The sequence below is a fragment of the Cucurbita pepo genome, chromosome LG17 (genome assembly GCF_002806865.2).
Source record: "Cucurbita pepo subsp. pepo cultivar mu-cu-16 chromosome LG17, ASM280686v2, whole genome shotgun sequence".
Classification (NCBI taxonomy): Eukaryota; Viridiplantae; Streptophyta; class Magnoliopsida; order Cucurbitales; family Cucurbitaceae; genus Cucurbita; species Cucurbita pepo.
This window is the reverse complement of record NC_036654.1, coordinates 7956278-7971323: the sequence shown is the minus strand read 5'-3', so window position 1 is coordinate 7971323 and position 15046 is coordinate 7956278. Positions and strand designations below refer to the sequence as shown.

At 34.5% G+C, this 15046-nt stretch overlaps 2 protein-coding genes across 3 annotated transcripts in view; both read right to left on the bottom strand.

The window, feature by feature from the left end:
- The window catches only part of LOC111779379 (ELMO domain-containing protein A-like), a 6393-nt gene extending 3620 nt beyond the window's left edge, over positions 1-2773 (bottom strand). Inside the window, exons 1-3 of one of the 2 annotated variants that reach the window (XM_023659541.1) lie at positions 2634-2773; positions 2159-2338; positions 580-689 (exon numbers count right to left, since the gene is read on the bottom strand). In XM_023659541.1, coding sequence (XP_023515309.1) covers positions 580-689; positions 2159-2255 — 207 coding nt within the window. In that variant the 5' untranslated portion in view covers positions 2256-2338; positions 2634-2773. Of the gene's footprint in view, positions 1-579; positions 690-1854; positions 1995-2158; positions 2339-2633 lie in introns of those variants that run through there. The other variant, XM_023659542.1, reaches the window with a different exon arrangement.
- A 5171-nt stretch (positions 2774-7944) lies between these two features.
- On the bottom strand, positions 7945-14889 carry LOC111779381 (serine/threonine-protein kinase RIM15-like). The gene is made up of 15 exons (XM_023659545.1): positions 14115-14889; positions 13945-13997; positions 12375-13364; positions 12170-12230; positions 12016-12078; positions 11352-11415; positions 11166-11259; positions 10865-10948; positions 10679-10768; positions 10535-10562; positions 9726-10247; positions 9591-9652; positions 9357-9448; positions 9186-9282; positions 7945-8426 (listed from the first exon to the last, which is right to left on the bottom strand). Exons 1-15 carry the CDS (start codon positions 14551-14553, stop codon positions 8142-8144), a joined length of 3024 nt encoding a protein of 1007 aa, XP_023515313.1. The 5' UTR covers positions 14554-14889; the 3' UTR covers positions 7945-8141.
- Positions 14890-15046: the final 157 nt, after the last annotated feature.

The following is a 15046-nucleotide window of genomic DNA, read 5'->3' as shown; positions in this document are numbered from 1 at the left end:
TTACATGCATTACACATCACATTAGACTAAAAGCATACATAGCATACATTCACGTTCACATAACTACGTACTTAAGCACAATAATCTAGCATACAATGTATTATATCATAAACAAGTCATAACATCAACACTTCATAGATCTGCCTCTCACTGTCACACACTCACCTCGTCTCCACTTTTAACTATCACCTTCCATTGTTTTAGTCAGGTCACCCATCTATTGCTCATCTCCAACTCATAGAACCCCTCGGCCATTCAACTATTATCATTTTTTTTTTCTAGTTCAGCAACATTTCTACACTCTAGATTATCTCCCTACAACTATCAATCTGCCCCCATCCTCCCCCATCCTAGATCTGCCTCTCCACTGTCACGCTCACCTTTCTTTGTTTAAGCTGAATCACCCTCTCATCTCCACTTTCAAGACCTTACTTTTAACTATCACCTTCCCTTGTTTTAGTCAAGTCACCTATCTATTGCTCAGCTTCCAAACACTTCGAATCAAAATAATAGTTATAATGAGGCTTCTTCCCGTTCAATGGAAATTGAAGCTAACAGTCACCAAATGCATAAAGTTACCTGTGCAGGAGTTAAGTCAAATGATGGACGTGCATCGCTTTCTCTTCTCTGTGCACAAACGCAAGAAAGACCCCGGCCAAGCCATGCAGCTGATCCTGCCACAACCTCAGCTGAAATAAAGCAAAAGCACATCAGCAATCAATCTATCAATTACGAAGTCCTCTAATCCTGTAGACAGCCATTTGAAAGTATATCATAAAAATATAAGACAAGCAAAAGTTCAAGCATATGCTATTGAACTTAATCCCCTTGCTATTTGCTATCCAGCTAATTCATGGTTACCCGAGCTTGAATATATGGTAAAAGAATGTCTTTCAGAAGTTCCATGAAAAGTCATGATTCAAGAAAGGGCAGCCAGTACAAGTTTCTGACAACTGACTATGAGGATCCTAAAATGGAAAAGATATTAGATAAAGATAAGGAAAATAGTTTCCCGCAGCAAAGCACAATTAAAATGGAAACAAAAGAAAAGTAGAGAATATTGTCATATTAACACACATGATAAGGTGGAGAGAGCTATTTGCCTGTTTATGCTAGAAAAAAAAAACCCAAGTTTGCGAAACAATTAACAGCACCTAACACATACTGATAGGACTAATGTACCACAAAGAAGATTTGATGATCCTTACACTTTTTCTTCCTTACTCGTGATTAGAACATGGAATGCAATTACTTGGAATATCTCCCTTTACACAACAGTCAATTAAAATACAGGGGAAAGTATTGAGTAAAAGTGGGGAGAGATCTTGACTAATTCCAAAGACACCGATTGTAATTGCAGAATATTTCTCCCACAAGCAAAAAACAACATTCTATATGGCACACTAAGAAAATTAAAATAAATTATATATTTACTATATAGCACAGTCAATAATTAGAATATGCAGTAGAGACAACGCCATCAACGAAGAAAACACGCAAACTACAAAAAGGAATTTGAGTTATGTCAAGCAACTAAGGCAAGCTTGAGTCCTGCCATCACGTTCATCCAACAATCAACCGTACATCGGAGAAAATAATAATCTAATCAGACAGAAACGTGGTTAATTAATGAGTTTCATGATTTCTGCCAGAAAGATCTATAGCTTCCACAAATTTCAGTTGACGACGTACAACGCAATAAAAAAAATATTTAAAATACGAATATCAAAATCACAAACTTCTGGTACTTGATCACAAATAATACATACGATGAAGAGTCGGAAGGGAGTTCGAAAAAATTTAAATTAAACTTTTAAATTTATAAGAAAAAAAAATCCCACTGAGTAGACCCACCGATACAGATTTGAAACTCAGCAATCATGAAGCCAGTACGAGCCTCAGTATAAGCAGAGCTTACCGCACATTACTCAACTTCAAGACATAGATCTAAAATTCTAAATCAAAAAGTAAAACATGAATTATGAATAAGATTTTTTTTTTTTTTATAAAAAAAAAGAAAAAAAAAAAAGAAGAAGAGAGAGAGCAAAAGAGAGAAAACTTTTCAGCGAAAGAAAAGCGAGGACGAAAATTCTAATTTTAATGTAAATAACAGTAGAGAGAGAGAGAGAAAGAGGCGGAAATTAAAGATTATATTCACCTGAAGTCGAGTGACAAGTATTTCCTCGCTCCAGACCTTGAGAAATCCTCCTAACAGCAACAAACGATCCACCACCTCTATCGTCCATCTCCCTCATCCCGCCGCCTCTGTCCGTCACTCCACCACATCCATCACCAGCACCACAGCAAGCTCCCACACCTTATCCACACAATAAAACCTCTGGAAATGGACATTCATCCACCACAGTCAGAATTATAGCATGAGAAGAAACAAAATCCAGAATCACAGAAATCAATGATAAAGCAAAAAAGACTCCAAATGCATAAGGAAAGAAAGAAGCAAACAGGATCCGAAAGCAGTACACCAATAGAGCACAATCACGGCAATCAGAAACAACAAACGATACAATCAAAGGAGGAAAAAACGGCGGCGAGAATGGGGCGTTGATGGATACCAAGGAGAGAAAACAAAAAACGAAGAATCAAAGAAGAGAAAAAGGAAAAGGAATAGGAACCTGGAAAGCGGCTAGGGCTGGAGCAAGATCTGAGACTGAGAGTCCATGGAAGTTGGTTGAGAGGTTGTTCGTAATGAGAATGTGTATGGATTCCCAATTCTATTATCTTCCTCTTCTTCAGCCGTTTCAAAAAGCGCCTTTGTTTAGGCTACTACCTTTTTATTATTTATTTATTTATTTATTTATTTATTATTTTTATTATTATTATTATTATTATTATTTGGTTGGGGGAAGGAAGAGTTTTAAAATTGGAAGCAACTCTCCAAGATTAAACAAATGGAAATCCAATTTTTTTCTTCTTTCCTTTTTTGTGGGAGAAAAAGGCTTTAATTAAAAAATTATTTAAGTTACTTTTTATTTATTACATCATTAAATATTAATTAACTAGCATAAAATATATATTATTGATTAAAACAACTTCTATGTTCGACACTCGAGGACTCTACCAATTCCACCCCTCCAGGGCCTAACGTCCTTACTGGCACATTACCTCGTGTCTACCCCCTTCGGGGAACAACGGTGTTTTGCATCACAATTCCACCCCCTTCCGGGCCCAGCAACATATCAAATCCATCCCCCTTTAGGGCCTAGCGTCCTTACTAGCACACAGCCTCATGTCTACCCCTCTTCGGGGAAGAGCGAGAAGGTTGGCACATCGTCACAGCCTCATGTCTACCCCTCTTCGGGGAAGAGCGAGAAGGTTGGCACATCGTCTGATGTCTAACTCTAATATCANTTATAGCATGAGAAGAAACAAAATCCAGAATCACAGAAATCAATGATAAAGCAAAAAAGACTNCGATGGTATGATATTGTCCACTCTGAGCATAAGCTCTCATGGCTTTGCTTGGGCTTCCCCAAAAGGCCTCACACCAAATGAGATACTATTCTTTGATTATAAATCCATGATCATTCTCTAAATTAGCTGATGTGGGACTTTTATCATCTAACAGTGAGTACGTTGGTCCCCAAGGGAGTGGATAGAGAAATCCTTGTTGAAGGACGGTGGGTCCCTAAGGAGTAGATCCCAGACCGTTGGATAGAGAGATCCCATTGGAGGACGCTAATTAGTTACTATGTGCTTCCTTCAAAATAATTAACATTCTTTTATTTCTTCGCTCTTTTCTTATCTTAATCAATTGAAAATTAAATTAAAAATAGAAAATAAAAATATTTTCTTATTTTAAGGATTACGTGCATGAAATAAATAATAACATTTTAAATACTTATTTTTTTGTATAAAAAAATTAATTTTAACCCTTTTATAAAGTGGTTTTCAAAATTTAAGATTCATGTCTTTCTCTAAATAATTATATATTATTAATATAAAATATAAGATTAATTTAAGATAAGAACAAAATAATAATAATAATAATAATAATAATAAAATATTCTTTCAGACATTCTAGTATGCAACACGTGGGCACATGAAATTCTTAATTTTATTTTTTTGTATAAAAAACTTTGTTTAATAAAATCAATTAAAATATTTAAATAAACTTAGTACATTATTTAATTTTATATTAATTTATATCCATAAATTAATTAAATATTAAATTGTATTAAAGTTTTGTTTTGTTTAAAAAAAAAAGCTGATTTTTTTAACTTATAATTCTTTTTGTAATTAATATACATAATTAATTCTATGACATCATAGCTATATTATTTAAAAATTATGTCAAAATTAGCTTATCAAATAATGGGACATCCAGACATAATAAAAGAAAAATAATTTAAATAAAAATATATTTATAAAATAAAAAAACAATTTAATTGGTGGATTTATATAATTAAAAGGGTATAATGGTGAAATAAAATTGTAGGTGAACAAACCATGCGAATCTAATAATATTAAAATAAAATAAAAAATTAGGTGTTTATTTAATGAAGATAAGTAAGGGGATAATTCAACTCTTAAGTAAGGTTCTAATTGAATGCACCTAATTTTTGCTTTTTAATAATTTAATAATATTATTATTTATCCTTTCACTTTAATAAAGATGAGTACGTGGCTAATGCTACTATTAAATTATATATTAATTATAGAAAAATCTAACGGCTTTTACATTAATAAAATAAAATAAAATAAAATTTCTTTACGTGGTTCCCTTTTTACCCTTTAAATTTATTTACAAATTATTTAATAATAATAAAAATAATAGATGGTAGAGTACTAGTTTTCCAAAATTATTTGGATCTTGTTGAATTTAGACTCGTGTAATTTTTTAAATTAAAATACCCTTTATTTTTTATTTTATTTAATACTCCATAATGGTATGATATTGTCCGCTTGTTAGACGAACAAGACTCTCCATAATGGTATGATATTGTCCGCTTTGAGTGAACCGTTTGACTTTTAAGTGGGTCTTGTTAGACGAACACAACTCTCCACAATGGTATGATATTGTCCACTTTGAGTGAACCGTTTGACTTTCAAGTGGGTCTTGTTAGACGAACACGACTCTCCACAATGGTATGATATTGTCCACTTTGAGCATAAATGCTCGTGGCTTTGCTTTGGGCTATCCCAAAAGGCCTCATCCCAATGGAGAGAGTATTTTTTTTTATTATAAACCCTCAATCATTCCCTAAATTAGCCGATGTGGGACTTTTATCATCCAACATGATCATAATTCAGGTATGCAATGATGAAATAAAGAAAAAATCATGGAGGAGAAGCCCAACGTTATTCGACATTAGATTGTGTGAGATTCCACATTGATTGGATAGAGGAACGAAACATTCATTATAACAGTGTGGAAACCTCTCTCCAAAATGTGTTTTAAAACCGTGAAGTTGACGGCTACACATAATAGGCAAAAGCGGACAATATCTACAAGCAGTGAGCTTGGGCTGTTACAGATTGTGAATTGATTTGGTGTCATTATTCGTCGATTACCCTATATGGGTTAATTTAGCCCAATGCCACACGTGGGTCACCATTTGGAGTCGTTCGGAGCCTAACGTGTGGGTCACCATACAGACGCTCCTTGTCATCGAAAAAGCCATTGTTGTTGCAAGTCTTAATAAAAAGCTAACAAGAAACCGAAATGAAACGGAATACAGATTGAAAAACTCAAAAACCTAAATATAACCTAACTGGGATTTAAAAGAGTGGTCGAGATGAGGTAAGCTCAATCAATCATTACAAAAGTTCGTTGAATTTTGCATTAGTTAAGAGGACGAAATAAAACGCGTAGCGAAAGGGGACCGGAGAGGAGATTATGAGAGGAGGAGGAGAAAGGGGAAAATAAAAGGCACAAGCACATGGAAATGAAGCTGAAAAAGTGAGTATTATAAGATAGTTGCTTAAAGGCACGCAAAGGAGAGGCAACAAGAAAACAACTTTATTGGGAATGTCTAATTGGGGGTGTGGAGTGGACCATCCTTTTCATTAACCCAATAATAATAATAATAAATAAATAATAAATAACGAGTAATACTCGTGTGTGTGTGTATATATATATATATATATTTTTTTTTGTCATACTATTAATAGTTCAAGTCTGTCGCTAGCAGATATTGTCTACTTTTGTTCATTACGTATCATTGTTAGTCTCGCGATTTTAAAACACATCTATTAGTGAAATGTTTTCACACCCAAATATTTCGTTACGATATTTAAAGAAAGAGGAAATAAAAAGAAATGACGGGAGTTCTTAGAGATTAAGGAAGGAAAGACGGGATTAAGCGGAAATTCAAGTAATAAAAGAAAAATGAGTAATTGTTGTCGTAGATTGAAGCAAAGGGGTAGATAAATAGTTTTTGTTGATATTAATACTCCTCCACGTTTATATATGTTAGTAAAACGAGATATTAATAATAAGATTAATTTATTTAGCATTTAAAAATGTAAAGATATTAACTAAATTTTTTTAAAAAATTACTCACAATTTTCATCAAAATTAAATATTATTTATTTATTATTATTATTATTATTTTAAGTTTAAGGAGGGAAATATAAAATTTTGTCGTATATATTAATTTAGTCGATTATTTGTTACTTTTTTTTTCTNTTTTTTTTTTTTTTTTTTTTTTTTTTTTTTTTTTTCATTGCCCAATATTTTTGTTTACCAGCATCCCATGTGCTTCTTCTCCCTTTATACTTTGGGTCTTCATTATATTTCCCCATTCAATGATTTCTGTTCTTATTTTCATTTTTATTCTCTATAAATTTTATTACTTTTGCAAATATATTTCTTTGAGTAATTTTTTTTTAATTAATTAATTATTTATTGTTAAATTGAAATGCACATAATCTCTTCTTTATGATATTATCTCTTCGGCTTTGGATTGGCACGCAACGACCTGTTCTTGCTATCAAAGCAACTCAAACAGGCTAACAGCCAATGGATTTGAGGCTCGGACCCTTGTGCCCAACCCATAGAGCCAATCTTTTTTTCGAGGTTATGAACCGACATTTTAACTTTAATTATTTTATTTTATTTTTGAATTATGGAGAGAGGGAGAGAGGAGAGGATGAGAGTGGGATGTTTGATTAACAAAGCACAACTAAGAATGTGGGGGCAAAGATGTTGGGTGAGTGTGTTGAAGAAGAAAAGGAAGAAAATAAAAGAAAGGCGTTGGGCTTTTCACTTTTCTTTTCTTTTCTTTATGTTCTTTGTTTTACAAAGGTTAAACAACAAAACATGATTTTGTTACATGTATAAGGCTCCCAAATGGTTAACATATATATATTCTCAACCAAAATGTTAAATATTCAAACATTCACCATCATATTAATGAGAATTGAGATATTAAATATTCAAACATTCACCATCATATTATTGAGAATTGAGATATGAAACCTGATGCCTATATCTGGTAGAGATATATTTGAAAGATATTTCGATCATATTTTAGAAATAGATAAAGATATATAGTAGATATTTGACAAAGATTTGATAAGAATATATTTGTTAGATTATATCGACAACATTGAAACTATATATACGCCATTAAGCAGTGCTCTCAAAATATATTTTTCTTAATTCTCTATATTCTATCTTATTATACATATCTGAAGTCATCCCTTTAGCCAATATTGCTCCTATATTTTCTCTCTCCTGTTTTTTGTGTTTATCTTGATCGAGTGTATGTGTTGTCGAACGATCCTAACAATTGATATCAGAGCTAACAACTAATATTGATCTTTTTCAATGTGGGTATGAATTAAAACATCTTTCGATAATTTTAACAACATTTTCTTCCTATTTTTCTTGAAACTTATATTACACGATTGATGTCTTAGTTCATATCTGCCTAGCTCTTTGCCGAGCTCTTTGCTTAACTCATGTTGCTATAGGATTAACTCCTTCAAAAGTATTTATACATATTGCCTAATGCCTTCTGCTAATTATATTTTTATGTTACAAGTTAACAATATAATGACATGGAACATACATTCAATATCATTACAATGACATATACAGCTTCAAAACAAGGGGCAATGAACAATATCAAAGCCTTGAAAATTGTACTCATCTTTAAAAAAAGCTCGAATACCTGTCATTGAACCGCTTTGCGTTCGCCCAAGACATTAGCGGAGGAGTTGAATCTAGAACCTCGCAAGAGCATCCTCTGCTTCCGAAGCCGATCATGGCATGAGTTGAAGAACTCATGCTTTAGAGCTTCCTCTGCAGTAATCCTTTGCCTCGGATTAACTGTCAGGCACTTATCCACCAGATTAAAGAGTGATGTTGGGATGAGCTTGAAGAAATCTGGTCGCTTTGTGTGAGCCTTGACCCAACTCTGCAAATCCCTAGCTGGGAAGGATGTTATGTCGAACAACTCCTGCAATATTTATAAAACCTTCACTGATGAACCAAAATAAGCTTATAAGCAGTATGTATTTATCAGAACTCTATCTCAAGAAAATGAATAAACGAGCATTTAAAGAAGCAGACCGATGGTCAATAAGATATGGTCATATGCTTCCCGGGATGGATATATGCGACGAACTAGCTAATCAAGTCATCTATCCATCAAAAGATCACTGGCTTACCTACTATCCTATCATGGATATTGGTCTATGTAATCAATTCATAAGACAAGGAATACAGAGCTAGGACAACGCTTCAAAGCTCTTTGGAACATAGATGCAAGGTGGAGGTACAGTTCTTAAGCATAATAACACATTCGCTAAAGAAAAGGAAATGACAGCATAATTTGTTAACTAAAAAAATGTGAACTAAAGAGGAAGAGCACTTGTTAATAAGAGAATAAATAAGGAGAATTTATGGTAAAAGAAAAAAAAAATGCAGATCTCAATGAGGTGCATTGAGAAAAGTAACTGGGGAGAGGTCTCCTAGCTTAATATCAACCACAAAGGCATCCAAGATTCACAAGACAGGTTTTTTAATGATACTCATCACATCAATAATCATTATGTTCCTTCAGCTTGAGTGCTTCACAATACAAAACATTTAGGACAGTTTTAAATTTTGAAAGGCTAAAATCTCGATGTTTATTGGTGCCAATTTAAAAATAAACTCTTTTCAAGGCATTTTATAAAACAGTGCTTTCTTGCTTTGGCAGATGTTAGAAGTATACCCGTGGAAATGCAGATTCACGATCATGTAATTTGGCCACCTCCCATAAATCTTCACTGCCCCTCAATTTAGCAATGTCTTTTAGGTTCCTACCATGATTCATACAAGTCAGAAAAGCCACTGTACNAAATTGTGACTCAAAAAAGGTACCATTAAAAAAGAAAAAAAGTCTAATGGCTTNCTTCCAACCATTAGATAGAGAAGAGTAACACCAGCAGACCAGATATCGACCTGAGGTCCTTGATGTAGGGATCTGAATAGGACCTACACAGTTGTGAGTTGTTGGTTGTTGGTCAATGCCAGAACACAATAGTAATCGAATGTGGGTCATATAAGACCCAGAAAACACAAAACTACATAAGAGAAATAAGCATTTTTTTTTTCAAGGTAACAGTAAGTAGGTCACCTCTGGAGCTCGAAATCCCTTTGTCCCAGCACAAGATCCCTCTTTTTTGCGCTTTGCATCTCCTGGAAGTAACTTTACTTCAGAAAATGAACATAGGATCCAAATACTTCAAAAGTATAGCATTCATCTACAAACCTTTAGCTTTTAGTACTCTAGAACCAGCTACAGAAATGCCAGAGCAATGGACCAGAATTGGGCTTGGATGTATAATTTTGTTGTCTTCCTTGCGTGGAGGAGCAGCTATCCTTTTCCTTCGTAAATCGGAGCTATTTTGGGTGACATGGTCAGAATTGCGTAATGCATTTTGCACCAAACTTAGCAATTCCTTTCTTCCTTGACATGGAAGAGGCTCCCTCATATTTTCTGTGGAAAGCGTCCTCACACTTGTTACATCCTTTGCAGAGGTTATACCAGATCCATCTGCACCCTGGCTTCGTACTGCACTCCCACCACCCATATCTGGATATTTTTTCAAGGGTATATAAGCTCTCTTTTTCAAGGTCTTATCATGTTCGCAAGCCTGCTTAGATTTTCCTGTTTCTCCCTTGCTGAGATATGCAAAACCTCTGAAATTCTGGTCTTTAACAGATGAACCGGATAAAGAATGAGGAACAGCAACGTGACTCGAAGATGCATGATGACTTGTATTTGATTTACCTATATGGAATAGGTTGATTGATCAGATTATAAATCAGTTAAAGTATAAATTAATAAATGAAAACAACAAAGGTCTGTATAACGAACAAGACAGTAAACAGCTTTTTTTTTTTTTTTCATATAAGAGATAATTTTATTGATGTTTGAAATCTACGATTAACATCAAAAGAGATTTACTACCAGTTCATAAGATTACTGTAAGAATACAATGTATTTTTTTTTTCCCTTAGCAAGTGAAAAATTCTGGACATTACGAAGAAATAACAGTGTGTCACAAAGAAGCTTACTTGCTATGGAGTACTTCTGCTGTAAATCCTGTGAAAAAACAGTAGACAAGAGAACACCACAGGCCATTAGAATCTTGATTAATGTTAGTCAAAGGAGGTGAAAATTTTAGGATGTAAAATAGCAAAGGAAACTCAGGGACCAACCATGGCAAGGTTAAAATCAATGAGGTAACCTTTGTTCTGTTTCCTAGAAAACAGGAAGTTACCAGGCTTAACATCTCTGTGCATGACTCCCTAAAATTGTTAAAGAAAAACTGGTTAGACAGATGCCCTATAAAAATTTGAATTGCATTTCCATTCATGCACCGCTTACTTATAGCAACAACTCACCTGCTTATGCAGACATGCCAAGGCCTTAAACAAGCAGTAACCATACCACTGAAGCCGAACTATATCAATGTCTTTCTTCAAAACCTACATAGTAGCAAAACAGTTCGAGTGAAACGAAGTAAATTTTTTAGAGAATTTAGATGCCGTAACTACTTTCAGGGTACCAATCCTCCAGAACTAAAATTGATCAAATGAAACTACAAAGCCTTATTTTTGTGTTAACTTTCCATATTACTAACCGACAAGTAGCCCGTCAAAAACATTTTTAAATATATTATTTGAAACATAAAAAAAAAATTACCTCAGGTCTGTCATGTTCTACGTGTTCCAGCATTAAGCACTCACTATTGCCACTACTAAAGGACCCTTCACACTTGATTATGAAGTTCCTTCCGCTGCATGAAAAACAATATATCAATAGGACATTGCAATTTGAAAAAACTTAAATGAATGAAAGATAATGTTATAATGTTCTCAGTATACATACCCAAATCGCTCGAGCATTTTTAGCTCATTGTTTACATTGTGCTTGTGAGCATTAACGTGGGGACCTGAAAAGGTAGGCATATATTTGTCATATACTTCCATATTTCAGAAAAGATAAGCATTGCTTCTGAAGCACAGGAGTTAAATTATAATTTATCACATAAGAATCTTACTGGAGAATAAAATATAGAACTATACTTGCGATCATTAAAAATGGACCGACAGACATGTGACGAAAAACGAGTTTTCTTTAGCATGATATGGTAACATTCCTGCGTGGAAGATTGTTCTCTCTAGATGAAAAACTATCGTTTCACAATAATTACCAAAACGGAAATTACGTCTGTCAAACTAAAAAAATCACAGCTCATAGTAATTTAATCAAGTAAAAACTATAAAGATTCAATGGGAAAGTAAAGAACTATAATTTATTGTTTCATCTTAATTTGTATACAGTCATCAGGCGCCAGTTAGAAAAGTCTATTGTAACTGGTCTCTTATTTGTGCTAATCGGAGGGGATTTTTTAACCCCATTAGCCTGTTGTAAAATTGATTATATCAAAAAAAATATCTCTGTTTCCTTTTAAAAAAATATATACATATTTATAATTTTAGACAATTAAACGACTTTTTGAAAGAGTAGCATAGAAGTGAACCAGACTTACATTTGATAGCTATACGTTTCCCATCATTTTTTCTTCGAGCCCTGTAAACAGTTCCATAACCACCTGAATAGGATGGAACATTATTAGCACCCGTGGAAACGCGAAGAGTATAGGGATCTGCCACAAAGTGAGATAAGAAAAGGAAGTTGCATACCAGAACCTTCTTCCTCCTCGATGATGAAAGACTCTAATTGAGGAAATGATGTTTTCTCCAACTGGTTCAACAGAACAATCATTAGGCATTGATTTTGATATTTCAACCATATATAGCCAATAGCACATTTTAGCTCAAGCATCATTTTCCACTCAAAAGTAGATAGCTCCAAAGGTTGCGCAAAATGAGTGTTCGAGAAACTTACCTTCAGAGATGAAGTGGGAGAGTCCAAAGGATTTTCCTTAATGTGCACATTCTCATTTGAATTCTTCTTGAACTTCTGCACCTTGGACGTCGGTTTATGGACACTGTTATATCGGTTTTGCTGCTCAAGAGGTTGAGAAACCTCCTTACTAACTGCAGACTCCATGAGAACTTTCTCGGGAACTAAAGTACATTTTTGTGATCCATCAAGTTCCCCAAAGGTCTTGACAGATGGCTGCTGATCAAACAAATGGTCAGGTAAGGAACAAGGAATCTGAGTGTTGCCTTTCCTGGATATGTCATCTTTATCCATGTTTGATATGGTTACTGGGTTTCTCAAGTCTAGAAAGTTTCTTCCTGCTTCACCAGTTACTGCGTGTCCCTCCAAGTGAACAAGATGGTTTTCTGTTGTTCTAGTGTTCTCGGAGCAATTTTTCATTTCACAAATCTTGTTTTTCTCATCTTCTAGCTTCCATTCCGTAATATTAGACAAATGCATAGTGTAAATCCCATTCTCAACCTCAGAAGGTTGAACACGAGGCTGCATATCACCTCCAAGGCACGACACAGGTGTGTTTCCTGATCTATAAGCCAATTTATTGTTATTTTCAAGGATTTTGTCACAAGGAAGTGTGTTTGTGGAGCTACACGGTGGACCCAAAGAAAGATCGAGGTTACATAACATTCCTCTATCTGCGTGTCTTACATTTGGTATACTTGAGTCTTTTCGTACTTCGTTAATGTGGCAATCATGTCCATTCTCACTCAAAAAACCAGCATCATCTTTAATCAAAATTTTACTAGCTTGAACATCATTATCAATTCCCATTCGTCCATCATGACTCATCAAAAAGTTCGGAAAATCAGCATAATCAAGAGGAAAGGGCTCTTCATCAATTTTTACATCCAAATGTCCCATTTCTAGATGTTCAAAAGGCAAATTAACTGTCAGCGAATTTGAACTGGTGAGAGTTAAATAGTCAGCAGGTACCTTCATGCAGGAAAAAAAAAAGTCAGCTGTGTTCTGCTCTGAACAGAAAGAAAATTACAATCTGGAGGCAAGCATGACAAAGTCATTAACTTGTAAAACATCAAGCATATAAAAATAAATTATAGACTAGATTTATCACAAATTTATCACAATTAACTCTCGCACTACTATAACTATTAGAAGAATAAAACTATTATAGATTCCAAGGTAACAAACTCAATATAAATAAGATTCACATTTGCTTCATTGCATCCAAGTCCCCAACTCGATAAAAATATAATAAATAAGAAAAAAATCAAAAAGTAAAATATTGGAAGAGAAAGATGGTCATCGACCAGATTGAACTATTTGAATTTGTAAATAAACACCAAGTTCGTATTAAACATTCCTAACTTAAAGAAAGAAAGAAAACGAAATCGCTGGTAAGAATTCTGTAGTTTCATATTGCAAACAAAAAAGAAGCATCTTCGTCCTTCAGCAGAATAAAGATATAAACAATATGGGTCATCCAAATTCTCAAAGGTTACACATTAAAAACGTAACCGGAAAAGGAATTGAAAGAGCAAAATTGGGATAGTACCTCATCAAAATTCTGAGAAATCCTTCTTGTCATTGACAAACAACTTCCATTCCCTACAACAGTCATCAATCATCTTTGGTCAGACTTGAACGAAGTAACTACGAAAATAAGTATAAAAAAACAGTCGAAAATAGTAAATAAAGAAAACAAAAACAACCCTAGACTTGTACCAATTCCAGAAGTTGAAGTTAACATTCTTTTTGCAGGAAAAGGTACTCCAGAATCTAAGATTGATCTTTTCCGTTTCCGAAAGTATGTTTTAACATCGCTACTCCAGAGCCTATTGGGCTCTAGAACTCCAAAATGCCGTCTCAAAGAATCCCATCCGTTCGTTGCCTTCGAAAAATAACGCCCCACAGAAGAGATCGCAACTACGGAGATAAAAACGAGAGAATTATCCGCTAGAGAGATAGGAGAATTGGGAATTTTGCACAGATACCGAACAAATTCTGGTGTAACGCTGAACAATTCGCATCTCACAACGATTTCTTCCACAGAAGCAGGGTGACCAATATCCAGCAATACCGTGAACAGATACCAAGCTTTCTGCAGTTCCACAGTGCTATGGAGACTGAACTCATCCGGATCAAAACGAAAATAATCAGCCATTCTTTACAAAGAATCAAATCAATTACACGACAAACCGAAATTCCCAAATCTCATCTACGCCCTGTTGACAGAAGAATACTCCTCAGCCAGAACTCGAAATCCCCAGATCTTCAACAACTAAAATAGATTTCAGTTCCACCAGGAGATTTTACCAGGAATTATACAGCTACCGATCGAGGAGTTGAAGGTAGATGCGAATTGAAGAGTTTTGAATCTTGAACTGAACGACTCTTAGTAAGGACACAGCCAATGATCCGCACGATAATTAAGAAGAAAAAAAAAAATACAGTTTGGGATTAGGGCGAGAGAGGAATGGAAGAGAGTGAAGCGATGGGAGCGGGAAATCAAGAATGGAAGAAAATTCGAGGACTTTGGAGTTAGAAGAGAATTTCCCGCCTTTTCTGTTTGGCTGCTTGAATTACCAAAAGACTATCCTGGATAAAGCTAGAGAACAACACCTTACCAAACACGCCCTAGCCCCCAACGGTAACCT